This window comes from Telmatherina bonti (assembly GCF_933228915.1).
Source record: "Telmatherina bonti genome assembly, chromosome: 4".
Taxonomy (NCBI): domain Eukaryota; kingdom Metazoa; phylum Chordata; class Actinopteri; order Atheriniformes; family Telmatherinidae; genus Telmatherina; species Telmatherina bonti.
This window is the reverse complement of record NC_136622.1, coordinates 8821405-8845572: the sequence shown is the minus strand read 5'-3', so window position 1 is coordinate 8845572 and position 24168 is coordinate 8821405. Positions and strand designations below refer to the sequence as shown.

General features: G+C 43.5%; 2 protein-coding genes across 2 annotated transcripts in view; both read left to right on the top strand.

Moving 5' to 3' along the window:
• Positions 1-2665, top strand: part of mical1 (microtubule associated monooxygenase, calponin and LIM domain containing 1) — a gene marked incomplete at its 5' end in the record, with an annotated part of 28264 nt that extends 25599 nt beyond the window's left edge. The window contains one exon of the mRNA XM_079239482.1: positions 1933-2665. Coding sequence (XP_079095608.1) covers positions 1933-2126 — 194 coding nt within the window. The 3' untranslated portion in view covers positions 2127-2665. The remainder of the gene's footprint in view (positions 1-1932) is intronic.
• Positions 2666-15127: 12462 nt separating this feature from the next.
• On the top strand, positions 15128-21788 carry camk1gb (calcium/calmodulin-dependent protein kinase IGb; the record flags this gene model as incomplete). Its single annotated transcript, XM_079239600.1, has 12 exons — positions 15128-15260; positions 16466-16580; positions 17872-17997; positions 18102-18176; positions 18254-18392; positions 19240-19363; positions 19456-19531; positions 19613-19725; positions 19809-19887; positions 19964-20051; positions 21305-21654; positions 21731-21788. Exons 2-12 carry the CDS (start codon positions 16495-16497, stop codon positions 21786-21788), a joined length of 1314 nt encoding a protein of 437 aa, XP_079095726.1. The 5' UTR covers positions 15128-15260; positions 16466-16494.
• Positions 21789-24168: the final 2380 nt, after the last annotated feature.

Sequence of the window (24168 nt, the reverse complement as noted above, 5' to 3'; positions counted from 1 at the left end):
CCCCCACCATCTGAGCCAACTCACCACCAGGTGGTGATCAGTTGACAGCTCCGCCCCCCTCTTCACCTGAGTGTCCAAGGCATGTGGCCGCAGATCCAACGATACGACTACAAAATCGATCATGGAACTGCGGCCCAGGGAATCCTGATGCCAGGTGTACATATGGACACTCTTATGTTGGAACATGGTGTTCGTTATGGACAATCCATGACGAGCACAGAAGTCCAATAACAAAACCCTCCAAGGACTCCAGAAAGGCTAGGTACTCTGAACTGCTGTTCGGTGCATAAGCACAGACAACAGTCAGGACCCGTCCCCCCACCCGGAGGCGGAGGGAAACTACCCTTTCATCCACCGGGGTAAACCCCAACGTGCAGGCACCAAGCTGGGGGCTGATGAGAATGCCCACACCTGCTCGGCGCCTCTCACCATGAGCAACTCCAGAGTGGAAGAAAGTCCAGCCCCTCTCGAGGGCACTGGTTCCAGAGCCCAAGCCACGCGTCGAGGTGAGTCCAACTATATCCAGCCGGAACCGCTCAACCTCTGCATAAAGCCCCCCCCCCCCAACATAGTTGCTCGGATCTTCGGGACGCACAAACCCCTCCACCACGATAAGGTGACTGCTCAGGGAGGGGAGCCGTCCACAACATGTCTATTCAAAGACTTTTATATGTTGAATCCACAATAATCTCTGCCATCATTTACATCAATATCTCTACTTTGTTGCTAAGAGACCTATTCTGACCTGAAAATGATGATGATGAAGAAGCCACTTCCTGCCTACTTTATAATCAATTAAAACTATCTGATAGGTGGAATGTCCAATCAGGAGCAGTCTGAAAGAAGTGCAGTAAAAGCTCTCTAAAGCTGGAATTCAGCCACAACACGCCTCTGATACACGGTGGCCTTAAAACTAGTTGAGTTGTTTTGGTTATGGATGCTTCCGCTCATTTTTTGCTATTTAGTTTTGCTACTATTTACCAGCTTTCCTCACAAAGCCAACGTGGCGCCACCAGAAAACATGTCTTTGTCTTTATTCCTTATCCAAACCGCTTGGTCTGATGAAGGGTCGCGTGGAGCTGGAGCTTATCCCAGCAGTCGCAGGGTGAAAGGCAGAGTACACCCTGGACAGCTCACCAGTCCATCGCAGGGCCACACAGAGACAAACATTTACCATTTACACGCACTTCTATGGGAAATTTAGAGTAACCAATCAACCTAACATGCATGTCTTTGGACGGTGGGAGGAAGCCGGAGTTTCCGGAGAGAACCAGGCATACACGGGGAGAACATGCAAACTCCGCACAGAAAGGCCACTGTCCAGGCCTCCCGTTTTTGTCTTTATTCCTGCCATAGATCATTTTATTTTCAGATTCACATAGATCTTTCTGCTCGATCTTTGGCTGAATTTAAAACTATCCACAGAGTACATGACTAAATTTGTTTAGTATTTGTAATCTTTTGTCTTTGTGATACTTTTTAGATTGTAAAGGGGCCTTATGGACGCTGCTTTTTGGAACAGGAGCTTCATTAAACCAGTGTTTTTCAACCTTTTATGAGCCAAGGCACACTTTTTTTTACTGAAAATTCACAAGGCACACCACAAACCAAAATGTTTTGGTTTTTTTCAAGTCCATATTATTAATATAAAGTCCATCAAGTCAAAGCCTCCTAAATAGAATTCAGATAAACAGAAGAAGAAGGAATTTTATTATCTTTCACCGGGGCCAGTTTGGATGAACACAGCTGCTTTTTAGACCAATGAGGTGAAATTAGGTCATTTCTCATGGCACACTAGTGTACAACAGCACAGTAGTTGAAAAACACTGCATTAAACAATCGTGATCAACTGAATTTCCTGCTGAAAATCTGCTTCTGTCAGGGAGAAAGGTGTGTTTCAGCAGCTTCACCTTTGATGTTTCTGTCTGACAGAGAAGACACCCGAGCAGGAGGCGGAGGAAGAGCGCATCTTTCAGCAGAAGATGGAGGTGGTGAACATGCGGGACTCTCTGGTGTCGTTTCTGGAAGAGAAGAGGCTGAAAGAGATCAGCGAGGAGCAAGAGGTTTTCTCCATCATGGAGGCCAAGCGGCACTCGAAGGCGGGATCTCAGGTTCACTGGTCGTAAACATGCCGTGTGTCAGACAAGGAACCTGAAAGTTACATTTGCAAAGCCAAAGATGAGACCAGATTATTGTGGAAGGACAGAAGCTGAGTCTGAAGATGAGCTGCCGTCCTCATCCTCAGAGGAAGATCTGACCAACAGCTGCAGCTCAGTTCTGCTCAGCTAATGGAGGAGGGCGCTTGGCATTCCACAGGTCAGATGTTTGTCACCAGAAACCTGAAACTAGCCTGATGGTGTCAGAAATGTGGCGAGGCGAAGCAGCTGAAGACCACAGCTGGATCTTCGGTGACGATTCAGTGTTCACGTTGATTTTAAATGTGTCATCATGGATAAAGTGCTACAGCACAGAAATACATATCCTCATATCTTTACTGTTTGTACAATAAATCTGAGCTTAAAGGGGTTAAAAAAAATAGAAGAATTAAAAGGCGTTTGTTTTGTATGTTGAAGATTTGGTCTGAGCATGTTGGACAGTTAATCTCAGGTTGATGTTTCAGTCCTGCAGGATCTCAGAAGGTCAACAGACGGCTGCTCTGTAAGCAGGGGGGATGTTTGACTGAAAAGCAGATTGAAATGAACACCTTCATCTCTGTAAATGCCATCATTTAGGTGTTGCTGTAAAAACTGCATTTGATGGGAAAACAGACCAACATGAGGAAAATGAAAAGCCTTTCACTGTTTTTCAGCATCCGGCTGCCATTTTTCAGCTTCTGAATAAAAGTCACGTACTTTAAAGCTTCCAGGACTTTCAGTTGTGTATGAAAGAAAAATGAAAGTGTGGTTTTGTAACCTGGTTTCAGTCATGTGACTTCTCCTGCTGTTCCATTGTCTCGCCACCAGGAGGCAGACTGGAGACAGCAAGGCTGAGGCCAGCAGCTGACACCAGTGTGTCCAGTCCACTAAAAATATGATTGCAGATTCAGTCTTTTGAAACTACTTTAGTCTTTACAGCCATGGTTAAAAAGTGAAGACTGTGTAGAATGTAAATAAACTTAATTCAATGATTTCTACATCTCAACTAATGTTTTATTCCCAAACAGAACCGAAACATCTGATGTTGAAATTGAGACACTTACTCGTTCCATGGAAAATAAGAGCTGACTGGGAGTCTGATGGCAGCAACACATCTGTAAAAAGTAGCTTCAGAATGATGTTTAGCTTTGTGCAGCATCTCCTTTTTTAACGGTCTAAAGGTCTAGAACAGGGGGGTCCGAAGTCGGTCCTCGGGGGCCGATGTCCTGCTCCAACACATCTGGCTTCCAATAAATGGATCCAACAATCAGCGAAGTTCTGCACAATGACTGATTAGGTTGTCAGGTGTGTTGAACCACAGATACATGGAAAACCTGCAGGATCATGGCTCTCAAGGACCAGAGCTGGAACCCCTAGACTCTAGGGGAACTCAGTTCAGTTCTACAAGGTCTGGAATCCATCAAGTTTTCTATGTATCCCCACATCAACACAACTGACTAAAATGATTAAGTGTTTGTGCAGAACCTGATAGGCTGTTGGATCACTTTAGATTAATTCAGGTGTGTTGCAGCAGGAGGACATAGAACCGAAGTGAATACCGGTTTTAGGAGAGAAATGTTCCATTCTGGTCTGAAGCAAGATTCTAGCTGCTCTACGGTCCTGAGGCCTGTGGAGCTGGATTTTCTCCTATCAAGGTGTTACTACCCAACTCTGCTAGAGTAAATGAGCCGAACAAAAGAAAGAACTGTGGCAAGATGTTGAAAGATGGACCACTACAGATTCACTGTTGCATTTGGAGATGAGGAATAAAAAAAAAAGCTTAAATGATGAAATTGATGATGATTAAATGATTGATGAATAAATTGATGATGCTACTTAAAACAACAAAATGCCAAAAACAGGTTGGCAAAGCTAGATATTGTCAAACAAAAACACACCAATAACTGTCTAAAACAGAAAAATACAAACAAATGATATTCAACTCCATGCTACTGGCCAATCCCAACTCCTCGCCAAGTACACTAACAGGAAGAGAAGCCATAAGGCCTTTACAACAACCATAAAACCAAACTAATCAGTTAAACCTTAGCTCAAAGCAAAGTAGTTTTAATACTACTGGTGACTCACAAAACAATAAAACGAAACAACTGCAAACAAAGGAACTAAACTGGGAAAAACAAATCTCCACTGGAAATCGCACGACAGTCAAAGTCCAATCACACAAGCAAGCTGAGGCAGACCAGTCGCCACTGTACTATCTGTACTCATGTGAGGGACCAAGCCGGCAAAGGAAGAGAAACACAGGTGGCTTCAAAAGAAAAGGGTTTTATTTGCCCAAACAACATAAAGGAATTAGACCTTTAAAAGAGGTCAACTAAGCAAAAACAAAGTCCTAAAATATCTAAACTAACAGACTGGGTAACAAAAACCAACTGACTTAACAATGAAGAAACAAAGGGGAACTTAAATACTGGATGATCAGATCAGTTACTAAACATACGGGGTAACACATGTTAAACATACTAACAAACTAGACAAAGAAACAGAACCTAACAGTTAGTTTAATTATTCACAACAAAACTACTAACAAAAGAAAACCCAAACTACTCAAAAGTGGAAAAAATGAATATAACAAACATTTAAAGAAACTAAATTAAACTCATGATCTCCTCCTCTGAAGATGAGGTCTTCATGAGGCACTTCCTGTTCACCGGCTTCCCTCCTGCACACTCCTGCCCCCCAGTGCCCAAACTGATCCTTTCAGCACCGGTAAAAAGAAACACAAGGTTAAACCACAAACAGATGAAAATACAGTGCCTCCTTCATGTGTGCGCACAAACAAAACGGAACTAAAGCACCTCAACTAAGTTTAAATAAAAATAAACAAAATAATTGAAAATGTGTTGGTGCTTCTTGCAGTTACCGCCTTTACATGTGTGGCCATCACAACTTATTTAGATTATTATATAGATGTTTGTTCATGTTTTAGAGCTGTCATGTTCTGCTTGTGTGAGGTGTTCTGTGTCCTCACCCCCCCTCTTTAGGAATAGATATAATATAAACTGTCTGAATTTAATTTAAAAAGAACAAGATAAATTACCAATACTAAAAGTAAAAAAGAAATGGTTCTAAATTAAGAGGATGACAGTGACAACCTCTGTAGCTGGTTTCCATGACAACATCATGAGCCGACCAGCTTTTTCTATTCTGTCTCCACTTGCAGGTCAGACCTCATAAAAGCATCCTGAACACTGCAGAGTTTGATGCTCCCTGAAATTATTACATTTGTTTATTCATTTTATTCCAAATATACAATAAATGAATGATCTCGCCATGAACAGGGGCTGACCATGTGACCAGAAGACCGCCATCGTGTCATCAGGACTGTGTATGTGCCCTCTGTCATGTTTGCATGGCTCATCGTGTGGCAGGTGATGCAGATTAATAAATAATCCTGTTAAAGGTGTCTGGTCAACACAACGTGCTGATAACCTGGAGCTGCAGCACGCTGACCTCATTAATTCAGCCGCTGAAGAGACCTGAAGTCAACCGCATGAAACAATGTTCATATGAATGAACCTGTTTTCTAGGTGTAATAAACCCAGCAGATGCAGAAGTCAAACAACCAAACCATTTGACATTTTCTTATATAAATGTAGAAACTCCTCCCCCAGCCACCCTTCCATCTTCTCTGGGTAGGGAGGGCAGGACCCGAGTTGTCCATCTCCAGCTTGGGTTCTCTACCAGAGCTTGAGTCCTACGCTGTATCTTAACTGTTCCTAGGACTGATCTCTTCTGGACGGAGATGTCTGATGTCTCATCAGGTATCTGTTGGAGCCACTTCTCCGGTGTGGGGGACACGGCCCCCAATGCTCCGATGGCTATGCGGACTACTGTTGCTTTCACCCTCCAGGCCTTCTCCATGTCTTGAGGCCTTGGTACTTCTCCAGTTTTTCATGCTCCTTTTTTCTGATATTTCCATCATTGGGGATAGATACGTTGATCACTACGGCTTTCCTCTGCTGCTTATCCATGATCACTATGTTGTTGGTTGGCCACCACCATTTTATCTGTCTGGATCTGAAAGTCCCAGAGGATCTTAGCCCTCTCATTCTCCACCACCTTGGGAGGTGTCCCCCATTGGGACTTAGGGGTCTCCAGTCCATATTCTGCACAGAGGTTCCTGTACACCATGTCGGCTACTTGTTTATGGCGCTCCATGTATTCTTTGCCTGCCAGTATCTTGCACCCTGCTGTCAGGTGCACCTGGGATCCTGCCTGGTATGGTAGATCTGAGCCTCGATGGCCCTGGTACTCAAAGCTTGCTCTTGTGCTGCCATGATTAGCATCTCGGTGCTGTCCATCAATCCAGCCCTCTCCAGCCATTAATAGGACTTGCTCATTTCTGCCACTTCAGCAATCTCTATGTGGTACATCCCATGCAGGGGATTTTGTTCACCGTGTATGGAGGGTTCAAGCAGCTTCCATGTTTTAACATCTGTGGTCTGAATTTCCTTCTTTGGCCGGATCCCAGCTGGGTATCTGATCATATAGATATTCTTTTACTGTACTGACATTTACAAAGTGTCACTGAACATGTTAGATTATCATCATTTTTCAGCTTTTTTTGTGCCATCTCCAGCACTTGATGCACTTGAAGTTGATGTGTGTGATGTTTATAGTGGGAGCAGCAGTTCTATATGCACGCCGCCGCCGTGCACATTGCATGAGTCATCTGTAAGACGGGGTTTAATACAGTGGTCCAGGAGGGTCACAGCAAAACAAAAGCCACAACATTCCAAGATTAGCAACAACACTCCCCGATTAGCAACAACACTCCACGATTAGCAACAACACTCCACGATTAGCAACAACACAAAAGCTGCAGTTAAGCCTTTTCTTTCTTAGAAGTTACACCACACAAAGTGAGCAAAGTTACGCCACCAGAAGTCATAATTTGCATTCTGATGAATTAAAAGAAAGGTCTTTTTGGGAAAGAGCTTGAGATTTGAGTAAAACACTGATGGTATATGACACGTCTGGGCCACCTATAGCAGCAGAACCAGGAGGATGGGTCAGATGTCAAACCTTGGACGAGCTGGCTTGAACCTTGAATTTTCCCTTGGGGATGAAGAAAGTATCTTTGATTTGATTTGATCAAAAAGGGTGATGTTGGTTGCTCTCTGTGACTCCGATGCTGTTTTCATCAGCTCGTCTTTAATACTCAGGAGCAGAGACTTCATGAACTCTTCAGTGTGATTTTGTTTCATAGATGCTGAATGTTGCTTGTTTGATGGTTTGAACATGTGATTGGATGACTGCTACACCTCGTGTTTTACTGGGCTTATGTAAGGCCCTGAACATTTTCCTGATCCATTTACGGTAATCCTGTGGACCATTAATTCAGCTGCAGGAGGTCTGAAGGCTTTTATCTGCTGGCTATCTGAGGTCAGCTTTGTTTTACATCACTTCAGTGACATAATGAAAGGAGCTGGCGTTAATCCCACCAGCGGCTATCAATAGTTTAAAGGACTCAGGTGTCAAATCTCCGCTTTACCAAAAGTTCAGAGACAGAAGAAACTTTACAACCATTTAAACACTTTAAGGCCCCCGAATGTTACGCTAAATGTGCTGGTCCCTAGAACAGGTACAGAGCTTCCTGACCAGTCTCTTGAAGTCTCTGGTTCTGGTTTTGCTGCACCAGCAGACTGAACTCTCCACCACAGGCTGATGGCAGACATGAAACCTCTTGGTGCAGCTGAAGAAAGGTGTCTGATTTTTCCTTTCTTGTAGATGCATATCCAGTCTAGTCTGTTGTTCAGATGAACTCCGAGGTTTCTGTGGTCCTCAACCACCTCCTACCCCTTCTCCCAGGGTGGAAACCTTGCTTTGTGTACTTCTGCTCCTTTTGCACTATAAGAACAACCACAACTTCTGAAACCAGCAGCGTGTTGGAAAATAAAGACTTCGGTCTGGGCTGAACTTTTAGTTGACACTGTGTCAGAGGACGGATCAAATCTGTTCCACGGCAGGATGAACACACACACACCTGCAGCCGGTTAACTGCTCAAAGTGTTGCTTTTAAACAGAGCAAAGAAAATAAATTATTTAACAATAAAAAAAAAAACCTACCAGGGTTAAATCGTTAAGACCCCCCCCCCACGCCGCTCTCTGGCTCATCTCCTGACCAAATCCCAGTCAGTTCTTTGGAAAGTTTGTCGAGCTCCTCCAGCTGTGAGGGTTTCCTGGAATGGATCTTTGTCTTCAGGACACCGGCCAGGTTTCCAGTGAGATTAATGTCAGGGCTTTGTGTCGGCCAGGCTGAGGTCGTTCCTCACCAGGACGGGTTTCAGATCGTCGTCATGTTGGAAGAAAGAGTGATGACCCAGTTCCGGTTCTGCTGTTGACTGGTTCAGGTCTTTCTTCATGATTCCCACATCCAGATGCACTGAAGCCCCTCTATTAGCATATTCCCGCCATCACCGTTTCACTGTGGGGACGAGGTTTTCGGGTTTTGCATCTTATCACTCGATCTTCTGTACCTTGGGTCATCCTCAGCATATGTCTGTCTGGCATGAAGGTTTCCTCTGCAGATGTGGAGATCTTCTTGCTACCAACCTGCACAGAGCTCTAGTGATTGTCTCTGAAAATAAAATTCCTGAGTCATTCTCCAAAGTCTTAGCAGTTGTTCTGGGGTCTTTACCAGTGTTCTCTCTGAGTCTTTCCCGTCTGATTCTGCCAGGATCGTTCTGCACCATCCAGCCCTCTTTGAATGTCTTCATGATTGCATTTTTTCCTCTCATTCCAGTTCCTGACACTTGGAAACATTGTGGGTAAATCCTCCTTCTGCTTTGTGAGAATCAATCAAAACTGATTTCCTTTGTTTTGTCACAATACTTTTGTCAAGTGACAGCTCAAACTCTTGCTGAAGTTGCAGCTGCAACTTTATTTATAAAACACTTTAAAACAACAAAGATGACACAGGTGCTCCAATGTGCAACATTAAAACTATGAAAGTTTTTCAGGTTAAAGTAGAACACAGTTGTTCTACTCTGTGAGTTAGAAGATAATTCTGCCTTTTAACCAGCAGTGGTCCGTAAAACAGTCAGCTCTTCTGGCTACAAACCAGATTTGTTTAAATGAATCTTGGTGGTGACCTTTGACCTTGGACATGAAGGTTCTTGTGGCAAACTGGAGAAAAACTTTGTCATGTGCTGCACTGGACATTCCCGCAGAATATGAACGTAGCGATTAGCATCCACAACGACGCTACTTCTTGTCAGTAGCTCGTCTGTGTTGACTACATGTACTTCTTCTAATGATCACTCTTCTCCTCTTTTGCTGTATCAACTGTATAGTTAAAACAGTACATCAATGTATTTATTTTCCCTCAGTTTTCCATTTGTTTCTGTTTCCATAAAGCTCGTCAAAGTCCAAAAATTGTGTCACAGACACCCACTCAAAGTGCAGTAGAAAAACACCTGAGCAGCTAGATAATTGTACGGGACCCAACTGTCCAGGTTCTGCTCATTGCTCTTATAGTTATGGGTAGTCTAGCCAACCGTTACTTATTTAGCAATGGAGACATCACCAGATGCACTGAGAAGTACATTGCTCCATTTCTCTAATGTATTAATGTATAAATATATGCCAATATTGCCGTCTCTAACTTATTTCTCCTTTTTCCCGCAGGTCTTCCTGAATAAGTGCAGTTGTACCTGTTGATCTGTCTTTCCTGTCCTCTCCACCCCAACCAGTCGAGGCAGATGGCTGCTCTCCCTGAGCCGGGTTCTGCTGGAGGTTTTCTTCCTGTTAAAAAGGAGTTTTTTCTTCCCACTGTCGCCTCGTGCAGCTCAGGATGGGGGATTGGATCCAAGTCATGACTCGATGCAATCAGTTGGTTTCTATTATAGGATATGTATGAATTGGCTCGAATTGATGTGTATTTAATGTGTCCTGTGACAACATTGTTGTGAAGTGGCGCTATACAAATAAAGCTGAACTGAATATTAAATTGAGTGGTTGGGGGAACTGTAAAAGAAAATATGGCTCCTACAACACTAAATTCTGAATTCTGGTGTTTGAATGTTCAGCTGAGACTCAAGCATGAGAATCCAGTTTTAATGAAGTTACCCTCTGGATTGTTTTAGTGTTCCAGATGGATCTGTCCACTCCTGCAGTTTGGGATTCTCCTCGTCATGACCAAAGCCGGATTATCCAATGGGCATTATGGGCACAGGCCCAGGGGCCCATGCCCAATTGGGACCCATGTGGTGCCCGTGTAGGGCGAACACCAGCAGTTTGGACATGAAACAAAATGTACATAAAAGCAAGACAGTTACACAACAGTGTCTCGTGTATTGCGATTAGTACCATTGGCTGAAAGATGTTAGAAATGTTGTTTCACAGTGTATCATTCACAGTATTCATAATGTTGCAGTGGGCCTGTGCATTTTTAATCCGGCCCTGTTCGTGACGCTCCGATCAGTTCATCAGACAGACACAGATGTGGCCTGTAGGTAGGACAGTGAAACACTCACTGTAAGGCCACACAGAATGAGGTCTGACATCGTTCTGTTGGAATAACCGTGGACCTCCAGGAAGAGCACGTTAGCATATGTTTCACCAGAATGCTGCTTCAGTAGAGCTTTCATTCAGATGGAGTCCTCTGTGAACACATATATCCTCCACACCTTCACAGCTTTCTCTGGATGATCCAGCTGATGTTTTTCTTCACCTCTTTGCTTGCTCTTTTGCTTCCTCCTCTCTGTCTGACTCCATCTCTGATCATCCAGCCTTTGCTTTAATGAAAGGGTACGAATAAATTTGAAGATGACTGTAAATGGGAATGTAAGAAAAACAGGAGAATGTCACCGTCCACTTCAGAGCTTCTCATCGTTTCTCCTCTTCAGGCAAACCTCGCAGACAGGATGTCGTATGAAAGCAGAGACTGATTCCTCATTCCTCAGGCTACTTATTGAAAGAATTTAGCTGATTCCTGAGACTACTTTATTCATTCCTAAGACTACTCTACTAATTACTAAGACTACTTCACTGATTCCTGGGTCTAGGCCAAAAATATACTGCAACTGCTGTATGCAGCTGCTGCAATCAGAAAAATCATGCATAAGCAACACGTTTATTCCTCATGCCATAAAACATCTGAAGTTCACAGTATCTTAGCATGATATGTATATTTTTAGACATAATTCACAGCAGTGAACCAAATCCACCAAAAATAACTTTATCCTCTTATTTATGAAGTTTCAGATCATTTTCAAGCCTTACATGTTAAGCTGCCTTCATTATGTGTCCAGAAACAAAGTTACTGCAGATGCTTCTTTAAAAATCCAAATTTGGCATTATTTCCGCCAGAGAAGCTGATTTGTGGTGTATTGGTGCCTTTTCACAGTGGTAAAACCAAGTCTACAACAACACTTTATCCTCTTCTTGTACTTTTTAAGCTCACAATTAGAATATTTATCATTAGGTGTGACGCTCTATAACTGTTTGCTCGTAACCTCCCACAGCAGGACAAAAAATGGAGGCAGAGGCCCCCTCTGGCTCAGGGGCCCAAACATTTGACTGCCAGCTTTCTGCATGTTGTTTCTTTGTTCAAAGCCAGTCAGTCAAAAATCTGAAAAATTAAAACATTATTACACAATGAAATAATTAAAGGAGTTACTTAATAAATGCATTAAGGTGATAATTAAGGATAGAGCGACAAGGAGCCGTGTATTACTCGGTTTTAACGCACGATGCGGAGTCTAGAACATCACGACTCGCGAACCGAGTTGTTTATTCCACTTATTCCATGGTCCCACGTAGTAAACCTCTTATAATAAATACTTTTTTTTTGTATATTTTTGGTTTTGTAAAACTTTCAAATATGCTGAAGTATATAAACTATTTTATTTCAGCCTCAATGTACTTTTTATATACAACAACAGTTATCAGGGTACAGCACGTTTCTTTTATTCATCTACCAAAAGCCAGCTGATGTGAACCAGCGCGTTGCCATGGTGATGCCCATGATGGAGTAATATCACAGTGATTTTACCAGTAGGCAACCTCAGGCTGTTAAAAGTGAAGCTTTGCAGAAGTTTCAAAACTAGCAGTTCCCCCTTCATCCACTAGGGGCTCCAGAACAGAGTGAATCTTCATAGACTCCCATGTTAAAAAGACCAACTTCACAGCAGAAATAAACATGTTTACGGTCTGGTTCAAAATAATATTTTCGGTTTAATAAGTCAGGTTTACTGTCATGACAACTGTGGGGGAGTGATTTTTTTTTTTTCTAACTCATCCATTTAAAAGTTAGCTAATCTCGAAATTCAGCATATTTAGGGGTGTGTCCTTTAGATTGACAGGTACCAGATATCCCGCTACAAGAAGGAGGAACGCAGAACAATCGTGGTTTAGCCGGTTAACAACGTGAGTTAGCTTTAGCCCGCTTACCTCTGTTAGCTGGTTAGCTCCTGTTAGCTCGGAGTTTGATAGATGTCAGTCATTCATCCCCACGCTCACAGCCCCCCTTCTCAGCTCCAGCTCTTTGCCCATTTTTGTATTTTCTGGGAGTGACGACACACATGATGTTGCCAAGATGGCGATGGTTGGAACCGTCCAATAAGCTTCGATTCAGCTCTTCAGAAACGTACTGGTGACATTACAGAGGCTCCGAACTATGTGTGGATATATACCATAGACTGTAAATAAAGAGAGACGTTTATACAAAACTAATGCATACCAGCAGGTGTTAGAGTTATCACTGACCATGGTATAATCATGTGTTAACGTGTCCAGCCCTGTCAAAATGAAATGTAACCTCAAACTGGACCGTTTTACGGACCCCCCTTTCAGTCTCAGCTGAATTTGTTCAAGGAAGCTCCTCTGTTTTCAGGGGAGCCAAGAACTCTGTTTGAAAGGACATTTTGGGATGAATAATGGCTTAAAAGGACCATAGAAGAAAACAGGACATACACAATGTCTGTCTCGTGCAGTCTGATGCCGCTGGATCCACTCACACATGAAAACATCTTCATGTCTAGAAGCATTTTGGCCACTGATGGCCACCATCCACTCAAAACTGAGAACCTAATGAAGGAAAACGTTGTGCGAAGCCTTCAGCATCGCCGCATGTTCCAACAATCCAGCTGTAATATTCTGAAAAACTTTTATCTTACATGCATTTGAACACACCACAGTTAGATTGCATATGCTGGTTGGTTCCCAGTTGTCCATGACCACCGCAAAGTATTATGGTATGTGCCCGAAGAGAAAAGCCTTCCAGTCTGTAACCTGAATAATGTTCCTGTTAATAAACAAGTCAGCTTAGCGAGTCCTCATCAGCCTGGTCAGTCCTGCACGTCAGCAACGAAGACGAAACACCAACAAAGAAGCATCTGATCTGCACTTTGAGCTTTTAGACAGAAGATGACCATGACAGCCTCTTCATCTGGTTTCCATGACAACATAACGAGCCTGACCAGCTTTTTCTATTCTGTCTCCACTTGCAGGTCACACCTCATAAAAACATCCTGAACACTGCAGAGTTTGATGCTCCCTGAAATTATTACATTTGTTCTTTTTTTTTTTCATTCCAAATATACAATAAATGAATGATCTTGGAATGAACAGGGGCTGACCATGTGACCAGAAGACCGCCATCGTGTTATCAGGACTGTGTATGTGCCCTCTGTCATGTTTGCATGGTTCATCGTGTGGCAGGTGATGCAGATTAATAAATAATCCTGTTAAAGGTGTCTGGTCAACACAACGTGCTGATAACCTGAAGCTGCAGCACGCTGACCTCATTAATTCAGCCGACCTGACAACCATCTTCCTCTGCAGCTTCATTTTCACAGTTTAAAGATGCTTTTTTTATTTTGCTTATTTCATCGTGAATATGTTTTGTGTTTGCAGAGAATGCTAGAACGTCTTCATTCATGCTTGTGATTATCACCGTTTAACATTTATGAAAGAATTCTACGCATCAATCCAGCTAATATTTCAGTCATTACATATTTAAAGTGTGCAAGACCAAAGAATCAGTTAATATTTGTTGTTTTTGTGTTTTTTTGTTTTTATTTCAACGTTGGATTAAAGTTTGTATACAGAACATGTTAAAGGTATAAAATTAAATCTCAGTGAAGTGATTTACAAGCCCGGCTTTAAAAAAAAGTAAATAAATAATAGAATGCACTGGTTTCCAGTAGACAATCATGTCTGGTTTTAATGCAGTGCTGCACGAGGACACCAAGATCGCCAGCATCCAGCCTTGTCCCCTGCACACAGAGATTCCTCCTTATTATCTGAATATGTTTTTATATCATAGTTGGTGGGATGTTCAGGAAAATGCATCCATCCATCTTTTTTTCTAGTCCAGTTAAGAGTCGCGGGGAATCTGGAGTCTATCCCAGCGATCACTGGGTGAGAGGCAGGTACACCAGGCCACCAGTCCATCACAGGTATTATGGAACATTTTGCTGGAAATTTTCCACATTTTTGGACCGAGTTTGTCTCAAGTTGGTGAAAACATGTCTATCTTTAAATCTGAGAGACATTTATACCCAGTCATGTCACTGAGCTGTTACCAGTTAACCTAACTAGTTAACCTAACCAGTGCTCAAACACTTTCCCAGTTGTTTCTGATTTGTACCAGTTACTTTTCCAGCCTCCTCCTGTTCCAGCTGTTTTACAGATGTGTTGATGGTTTTACAGATGTGTTGATGCCACTGGATTAAAAATGAGCTCATATTTCCCATTAAATGATAAAGAAAAAGTCTGTTTCAACATTTAACATGTTGTTTGTGCTCCATGTATGTTGTTGATGAAACATGGGGGGGGGGGGGGGGGGGGGGGGGGTGACTGATTTGTTTTGTTGAAAGGCTCCGAATCAAATAAAAACTACATGCCATGTTCGTGCTTGCGTTTTTCCCTCATATTTGTGCGCGTGACAGGCGACACCTGTGCACGTATGAATGACGCATCGCGGTAAGCCCCGCCCCCCCGCCACCTCCACGGCTGTAATCTCCGACCTGACAGCGGGTATTTGTTCCGTCCCAGACAGACTGAGCTGTCCAGACACCGCCGAGCTTTTGGCAGGAGAGTCCGAGCAGAGCTCGTGCAGCGCAGAGTCTCTCGGTAAGTCTGAAGCTGGAGGCTGTTTGTCATGTCTGATGGTGATGCTGAAGGAGCTTTCTGTCAGAGCAGACCTCTGTCTGTCTGAATCAGGACCGTTTGGGTTGGGTTGGACTGAGCTGCAGGTGAGATCAGAGGAGGAAGATGATGAGGATGTGCTGTCAGGTTCTCATGTTGCTGCTTTCAGGCTCATGCTGGAGAAATGAATCTGTGAGATGTGCTTCGTCTTTTCTGGCTTTTTGGTGAAGATTTCTGCTCAATAACCAGGATTATTGTTCCACTTTGTTTACCAGGAAACTTTAAAAGTTCCGGTTCTCTAAACGATAAACAACCTTAAAGAGAGGAGGAGGAAAAAGTGAGTTAAAATGTCCTGAAAGTCTGATTTAGTTTGGAAACAAATTGTTTTGGAGATGAATAGTTGCATTAAACTGGAGAATGATCCCAGTTTGTCTGTAGAAAGTGCATCTTTATAAATATTTAACAGTAAACGCGTCTCTTTTGAGCTTAATGTTTAGTTTTATGGCTGAGGGTGAAGGACTTCAGTGTGTTTGAATAATCTTTGCTTTATGTTACGTTTCATTGTTGACATTTTTATTTCTTTGTATGGAAATACATAAAAACTAATAACTTTCCTCTTTTTTCTGTTCAGAGGAGCTTAAAAGTTTTTCTTGTGTCATTTCAAGTTAAGATTTTCGGTAATCTGTTCCCGGCTGTTCTCTGAGAAGGGGTCAGGATGCAGATCAACACTTAATCCATTATATAAGAGAAAAGAGGGCAGGAAAGCAAACTGGGTAACCTGTTCAGTTTAAGTGCTCTTAATCCTTCTTCAGTTTTATTATTGGCTCAGTCATTCAGTCCTGATCCCTGATCCATTCACATCTTCAGCACGGCACATTTAATTCCTCAAACGGTTTTTTTCAGACATAAAATGGAAAAGTTGTTGAAGTTAAGATAAAATCCCTTCAGTTGAATCCGTTTCTGCTGGTCCGGTCCTGGTTCGAGCCCAGACCAGGTCAGTCTCTGCAGTCTGGATTGAACCTTTTTCTGTCTGGCCTCCTGCAGACTCGCCAACCTCCAGACCTGCTTTGTCATGACTTCATTAATCCCAAATGACTGTCTGGCTGAGATTATGATGATGAGGAAGCCCAGATTATGTTTTGCCGTGGAGCTCTTCCACTCCTCTGGCTTCTCGGTGACTCCTGTGTGTTTCTGTTTCTCCTCGGCTCCAGAAGAAATCCCTGCTGGAGCAGCTGCAGAAATGGGTCGCCAGGAGTCTGACTTCATCTGGAAGAAGAACACCGAAAACATCCAGGAGGTTTTTGACTTCATGGAAGAGTTGGGAACGTGAGTACGTTTAATATTTTCCACAGCTGGACTGCTAATCTGCTAATCTCATCTAGTTCTGGTGAAGTCACAGCAACACCGACTGATTTATGGATTTAATCTGATTTTCCTGACAGTTTGTTTACAAGAAAACAAAACAGAATTTTCCTAAACAAAAGAAAAATGACAATAATACAAATTAAATCTAAAGGTTCAGAACTAATCTGATTACAGACTCTTATTTTTCTTCTTTTTAAATAAAACAAAACATTCAGTAATCAAATAATCGATCATTTCATCTGGAAATGAAAGACTTGCTGTTGTTTTTAATGATGCTCTGCTGGAAATGTGTTGTCAGCGTGGAAACTGCTGAAGTTGCTGCTCATCAGCGCCGGTTGGGGGGGGGGGACCAGGCCCCCATGAGGACAGAACATCACCAATTATATCAAAGCAATTATCTTTATTTCCCCAAACAGACGCCGGCGAGGCGGAGCGGAGGAACCTCGGGGTTTATTTAGGAGTCTAAATGATGCTGAAGCACATTTTCTGAATCAGCTTTCCTGTTTCCATCGCTGTAAACAGAAGAGGAAAACAGAGCTGCTCCCACCGGCATCACTGCACCGAGCAGAAATGAAACGCCAGGTTTCCCAGCTGACGATCAGGAAGGAGCTGAAGCCTGGTGCGCTCTGATTGGACAGTTTGTTCTGGATGGATGTTATGGTAAATATGGAAATGTGACAGCAGTCAGCAAACTGGGCCGTAGAAATGGAAACGGCTGAAGTTGTGTTGTTGTTCCACCAGCAGACGTGTGTGTGTCACCTTCTGGACAGGTCTGCCCTGTCTGAGACCTGACCTGGACGGCGTCTGACCGTCAAGGCCGCACACACTCCGTGTCTGCACGCAGAGCGCTCAGCTGGCCGCAGTTTCCGTTGCGTCAGGGATAAAGATGCTAATCCCGCCGGTGGAACAACTGTTCCCAGAGCGCGCTGAAGATAGCATGAGTCCTGGACAGCAGCAGCGAGCAGAATAATGAGCTTCTGGCAAGGGAGCACCTAATCCTCCGAGATCCCGTCAGCTTCTCTGAGACGTTTACATCAGGAAGCTTCGCTCCGCCGTGATGCAATGAGCCTGCAGGAAATCCTGTTTGCTTGTTAGGGGTTGATGTAAAACTCGTGTTTCACACATCAGGGAAACATCTTAACCACATCAACTGAAAATAATCCCGTTTAATAGTAACTCAGGGGTTTGATCGCCTCAGAAAAGCATCATGTTCTCAGTGCATAGGTCATCGTGCATGTGTCTTTCTGAACAGTGGGGCGTTCTCAGAAGTTTACATGGTGAGGGAGAAGAAGACCGGAAAGACTTTTGCCATGAAGTGTGTGAAGAAGAAGAAGAAGAGAGATATCAACCTGGAAAATGAGATTGCTGTGTTGAGAAGGTACCTCTTCCTCATCCTCTTCCTCGTCTTTCACGTCTGTGTGTGTGTGTGTGTGTGCTTGTTGGGTGGAACAGCGGACCAGAACTTGTTTCTTTTCCCAACAGGATCAAACATGAGAACGTCATCGGGATGGAGGATTTCTACGAAAGTCCAACTCATTACTACCTCATCATGCAGCTGTGAGTTCCTGCACTTCTCATTACCTGAACATCAGAATCAGACCTGAGATCAGATTTTAACAGAATCTCCATATCAGGGTTGCCGGTGGAGAGCTCTTTGACCGGATTCTGGACCGGGGGATGTATTCGGAGAAGGATGCCAGCAGAGTGATCCAGCAGGTGCTGGAGGCCGTCAGCTATCTGCACCAAAACGGCATTGTGCATCGCGACCTGAAGGTAGGCCTCCAGCGGCTCCACGGCCAGACTTTTTAGTCCTCTTCTGATTCATCTGATGCTCAGAAAGTCGTAAAGTTAACTAAACTTCTGCTTGAGCTGCACTGTAAAACATCTGTAATAACACAGTTATTATTTCAGAACCACTAAAGTTTCAGGAATAAGCTGTAAATTTACCTGTTTGACGTAAAACATCATAAAAACCCTGGAAATGTCAAATATATGGTATTAAAAAGGAAATATTGTTAATTTCTTTTATTTATTTAGCTTAATTTGTCATTTTAAAAGAAAACAGTGAAACTGCTAAAATCAGGTTTCCTGTGGATGATTTATGTTGTACTATGTAACTCAATCCAGTCCACTTTATTTCTATTTTATAAGTTCCCAAAGTGCTGCACAAATAAAACAGTGAATAAGAAAAACAATGTTACAATACTAAAATATGGACTTTACTGAAATAGCAATAAATACAAAGTAATAAACTTCAAATCAATCACAATAAATAGGTAATAAATAAAACAATAAATAGTTTAATAAAATGAAATAAAAAGACCACACAACTCAGTCGGTGTTAAAAGCCAGAGAAGAAAAGTGTCTTAAGTGTAAAGATTACATGTCTGTGTAATTTAAATCTTATAAAGAGGAAGCCGTTCAGATTATATTTTGCATCAGATGCTTGTTTCCTTCCTAAGCGTGGCCACCAGTCAGTACATGGCAGCAGTAGCGTGTGTGTGTGTGTGTGTGTGTATGTATGGACAACGTCCATTAGCTCCAGTTGAATCTGCAGACATCAGGATGTGTTCCACCGCAGCCTGAATGATCGGCTCTCCTGTCTGTTCGTCCCTCCCAGCCGGAGAACATCCTCTATTACAGCCAGGACGAAGACTCCAAGATCATGATCAGTGACTTTGGTCTGTCGAAGATGGCCGACAACGGGATCATGTCGACAGCTTGCGGCACTCCCGGATACGTCGGTAAGGAAGCGGCGTCTCCATGTGATGATGTCGGGAAACTGACCAGTCAGGATGTTTAAACTTCTGGCTTCTATGTTTACTTGAACTTTCAGCTCCTGAAGTTCTTGCACAGAAGCCGTACAGCAAGGCAGTCGACTGCTGGTCGATCGGAGTTATAGCGTACATCTTGTAAGTACCTGCTCCCAGTATGACACCAGTTGCACCACACTGGTGACAATATGTTGGCTAAAGCGGATGTTTTCATCGCAGACTCTGCGGATATCCGCCGTTTTATGAAGAGACCGAGACCAGACTGTTTGCCAAGATCATGAAGGCCCAGTACGAGTTTGATTCGCCCTTCTGGGATGATATCTCTGAATCGGGTAATTATAGCCTCATGACCATAAACATAGACCAGTTTGGTATTTACACGCCGCAGTCTGACGTCTGTTATTCGGATCTGCAGCAAAGGACTTCATCCGCAACATGATGCAGAAGAATCCCAACATGCGCTACACCACAGAGCAGGCGCTCAGGCATCCCTGGTGAGCTTTCTGAAGGACTTCACAGAAGGTCTCTGCAGAGGGAAAAATGACCAGCTAACATCCGTTTCTGTTCCAGGATTATTGGGAAGACCGCCCGGAGCCAGGACATCTACTACTCCGTCAGCGTTCAGATCCAGAAGAACTTCGCCCAGACCAAGTGGAAGGTCGGTCAAGGCGGTGATCTGGGAAGCGCATTTATAGCAGATTAATTAGGCATCGCTCTAAATCCTTCCTGATTAAGGCCAATCAGTAAGAAGCTGATGGGACATCAAGCAGGGCTGCAGAGCAGAGTGAAAAATCACAATGACAACGAATAAAAAAACTTATTTTTTCTACAGTTATGTCATGTTCAGAATGGCAAGAATGACCTCAAAGTAGAAAAAAGCTCATTTTTCTGGTGTTATTGGAGACAGAAGTAAAAGTGTGTTTTATTCTTACTTTTCCCACTGAGCAGCAGTGCTGCCACATATCCACCTTCCCTTCCCAAAGCCCCACAAGCAAGGCTGAATTATCCAATGGGCATTATGGGCCCACATAGGCCATACACCGGCAGTTTGGACATGAAACAAAATGTACATAAAAGCCAGATAGTTACACCACAGTGTCCAGCGTGTAGCTATTGGTACAACTGAGAGATGTTAGAAATTTAGCTTTACAGTGTACAGTTGTGCTCATATTTATTCATACTTTTTCATTAAAGAAGGAAAAAAAAAACAGCTGCTTGTAAAATAAGCTGAAATTGACTAAAGTAATAATACATAAAAATTTTATGAAAATCATGACATTATTTTCTAATTCTGGTTCAATAGAAATATTTTTTTTTAAAAAAAGCAAACAAATAAGATAATTGATTACATCAGTCATAAACTAATATTTAGTTGAACAATCCTTTAATGTTTCTGCTCCAGTCAGGTGTTTTCTGTTCCTCTCAGTCAGACTTCTGCACCTGTTGACAGGTATTTTGTCCCACTCTTCAACAGAAAAGTCTAATTTGTCCAGGACACATTTGTTTGTGGTTTTTTTTTCTTTCTTCAACTCAATTAAATGAAAAAACAGTGTCTTATATTACTAAATTATATTTTTGCTCATTTTTAATTATTGTTCCTTTTTTAAGTCTCCAGTTATTTGAGTGACTTGTAAATTCAGCCTTTCTTAAATGAAAGGGGATGAATACATATGAGCACAACTGTATCATTCACAATTTTCACAATGTCGCGGTGGGGAAGGGGGGCCCTGGAACACTCTGGGCCCAGGGCCCTGTGCACTTTTAATCCGGCCCTGCCAACAGGAGGCCTGGTGTTGTGGTGAAATAAGCACCCCTCACACCACAGTCCTTCCTGCTACGCTTCAGCTGAATTTGTGCTAACATGTACTGTAGGTGATGCCTCCGGTCTCAGCTTCTGCTGTGTGTCCACAGCAAGCCTTCAACGCTGCCGTGGCCATCAACCACATGAAGAAGCTGCACCTGGCCCACACGGAGCAGGTCCTGAGGCGGGCCAGCGTCCCGGACATCAAAGTCATTGACGTGTCCTCACCAACTAAGGTCCACAAGTGTCTGGATGTGGACAAGCCAGAGCCCAAAGCGACCGATGTCAACGGGAACGTCAAGGAGACACATCACATGACCCTGCCGCCGAGCCAGGTGGACCTGAAGAACCACTGCCACCCGCTGAAGGCCAGCCAGAGCCAGGTGGGCGCTCACCACGCCCCCACCATCGCCGAGCAGGGGAAACACGTGTACCACTCAGAACCTGCCAACCTGAACGGGTTTGTACTGCCGTCTGCGCACATTCTGGCCTCCAGTCCCAGATCTGAATCCTCATGGAGCCGCTTCTCCTTCCAGGTACGCTAAAAACCGGAACGGGAAGATTTTACAGACTGGAGTTTGTTCCGTCATGTGAAGGCCATGTGGAGCTGTCCTCCTGGAACGAAGGTTTTACTGGTGAGTTCTGTTCTGTCTGTTCCTGTTCCTGCTGCGACTTCAGAGTCTGATGCGGCTCGTGTTTGCAGGTCAGAGCTGCTGATTTCCTCCCAGCGTGCACCTGCCTGCGTCAGCAGATCCGTGGTTCTGACAGGAAGAGGTGGTCCACCCCTTGGTGGACCCAGCTGGTCTGCATGTTTCAGTCTGTTAGGACTGTTGTTTTGGAAATAGTGCCTGACGCTTCCAACACTCACACTGAAGGCTGTACATGTTTAAGTCACAGCTCGACATTTCAGACCAGACGTGTCATTCAGAGGGAGATGTGACGGATCCTCTGACTCCTGGTCTGGATTCTGGGCTGAGCGAGGAAGTCTCTGATCTGGATCAGCATCCAGATCAGTCCCTGATCTCTCGTCTGATTGGAGCTTTAGATTTTTGTCCCGATTCATGTGAGCATTTTTCTGTTCTCTCTCTTTTTTAATGATTGTTGCTGCAGAAGTTAAAATTGTTTGTTGATAAAAATTGAACTCATTCAAAACATTATTGCAAAGCTGATTTTGAAATAACAGAATATACATAAAAACAACATGAAAAATAGCCGTTTTCCTGCATTTTTGCTTTGTTTTTGTTCTTTTTTTCTTCGTTATATTGCTTCGATTTAATTTTTTGTCAAGAATTTGCTTTTTTGTTTTAAAAAAAAGTGAATAAAAGGAGCAGATGAGGAAGAGAAAAGTGTCTGTGGTCCTGCAGACAGACGGATTTCAGTGCGAAAGCCATGAGTATTTGTAAGGTTGCCAACGTGTAGCTCTCACAAGCCATCAATCCACAGTAGGATTAAACGTTATTTACATCTGCCACAGATGATTAAACTGTAAGTGCTGCTTTTTTTTTGTCTCCCAGCGTTTTTGTGTCAGTGGATTGAACAGTAATTGAACTGATTGGTATGTTACTCTGTACAGAATCTGTTTGTTTCAAATTTCTTTTCCTGTGACCCTAAAATGAATAAACAATATAATGGTGTACGCAGTGGTTTATTCTATGCTAACATGTTAAAGCAGCTATGCGGAGTAGATAAACTTTAAAATGAAGCCGTTATAATCCAACACATTATTTTTTAGCAGTCTATTTCACGTCTTCCTTCTTGTCATGTTCCTACAGATACATTTTAATCCTCTTATCTCGTTGTAGTACAAAAAGTTTCCAACATATTAACCTGATTATATGACCTGACTTGGTGTTCCCAATTAAACTAACCTCCAAGCCAATTACCGGCTGTTCTTCAGCATATTAGAGGCCACACCAGCGTCCTGCAGGAAGGATTACTGAGATCACACAGAGTTGGTTACAATTGCAAAGCTGATTTTGACTTAGACGTTCCTGCTTTTACTATCCTCAGTGAGAGGCTGGAAGTCTTCATTGAAGAAACCATGTCTGTGTAACAGCAGTAAACACTCAGCTTCATCATCATCTAAACCAGTTCACATCAGGACAGGGAAACTGTTTCTCACGTCTCAGGTCAGCATGGCAGAGTGACAGCATGTAAAAGAGTGCACTGAAACCAGAATCATAAAAACAACATGGTTGGAACAGCAGTGACATCAGCTGGTCGCTGGGTAACAGCAGTAACATCAGCTGGTTGGTGGGTAACAGCCTCAACATCAGCTGGTCGGTGGATAACAGCAGTAACATCAGCTGGTCGGTGGGTAACAGCCTCAACATCAGCTGGTCGGTGGGTAACAGCCACAACATCAGCTGGTCAATGGGTAACAGCAGTAACATCAGCTGGTCGGTGGGTAACAGCCTCAACATCAGCTGGTCGGTGGGTAACAGCCTCAACATCAGCTGGTTGGTGGGTAACAGCCTCAACATCAGCTGGTCGGTGGGTAACAGCCTCAACATCAGCTGGTTGGTGGGTAACAGCCTCAACATCAGCTGGTCGGTGGGTAACAGCAGCAACATCAGCTGGTTGGTGGGTAACAGCCTCAACATCAGCTGGTCGGTGGGTAACAGCCTCAACATCAGCTGGTCACTGGGTAACAGCAGTAACATCAGCTGGTTGGTGGATAACAGCCTCAACATCAGCTGGTCGGTGGGTAACAGCAGTAACATCAGCTGGTCGGTGGGTAACAGCCTCAACATCAGCTGGTCGCTGGGTAACAGCCTCAACATCAGCTGGTCGCTGGGTAACAGAAGTAACATCAGCCGGTCGGTGGATAACAGCAGTAACATCAGCTGGTCGGTGGGTAACAGCAGCAACATCAGCTGGTTGGTGGGAAATATCCGTGACATCAGCTGGTCGGTGGGTAACAGCAGTAACATCAGCTGGTCGCTGGGTAACAGCCTCAACATCAGCTGGTCGG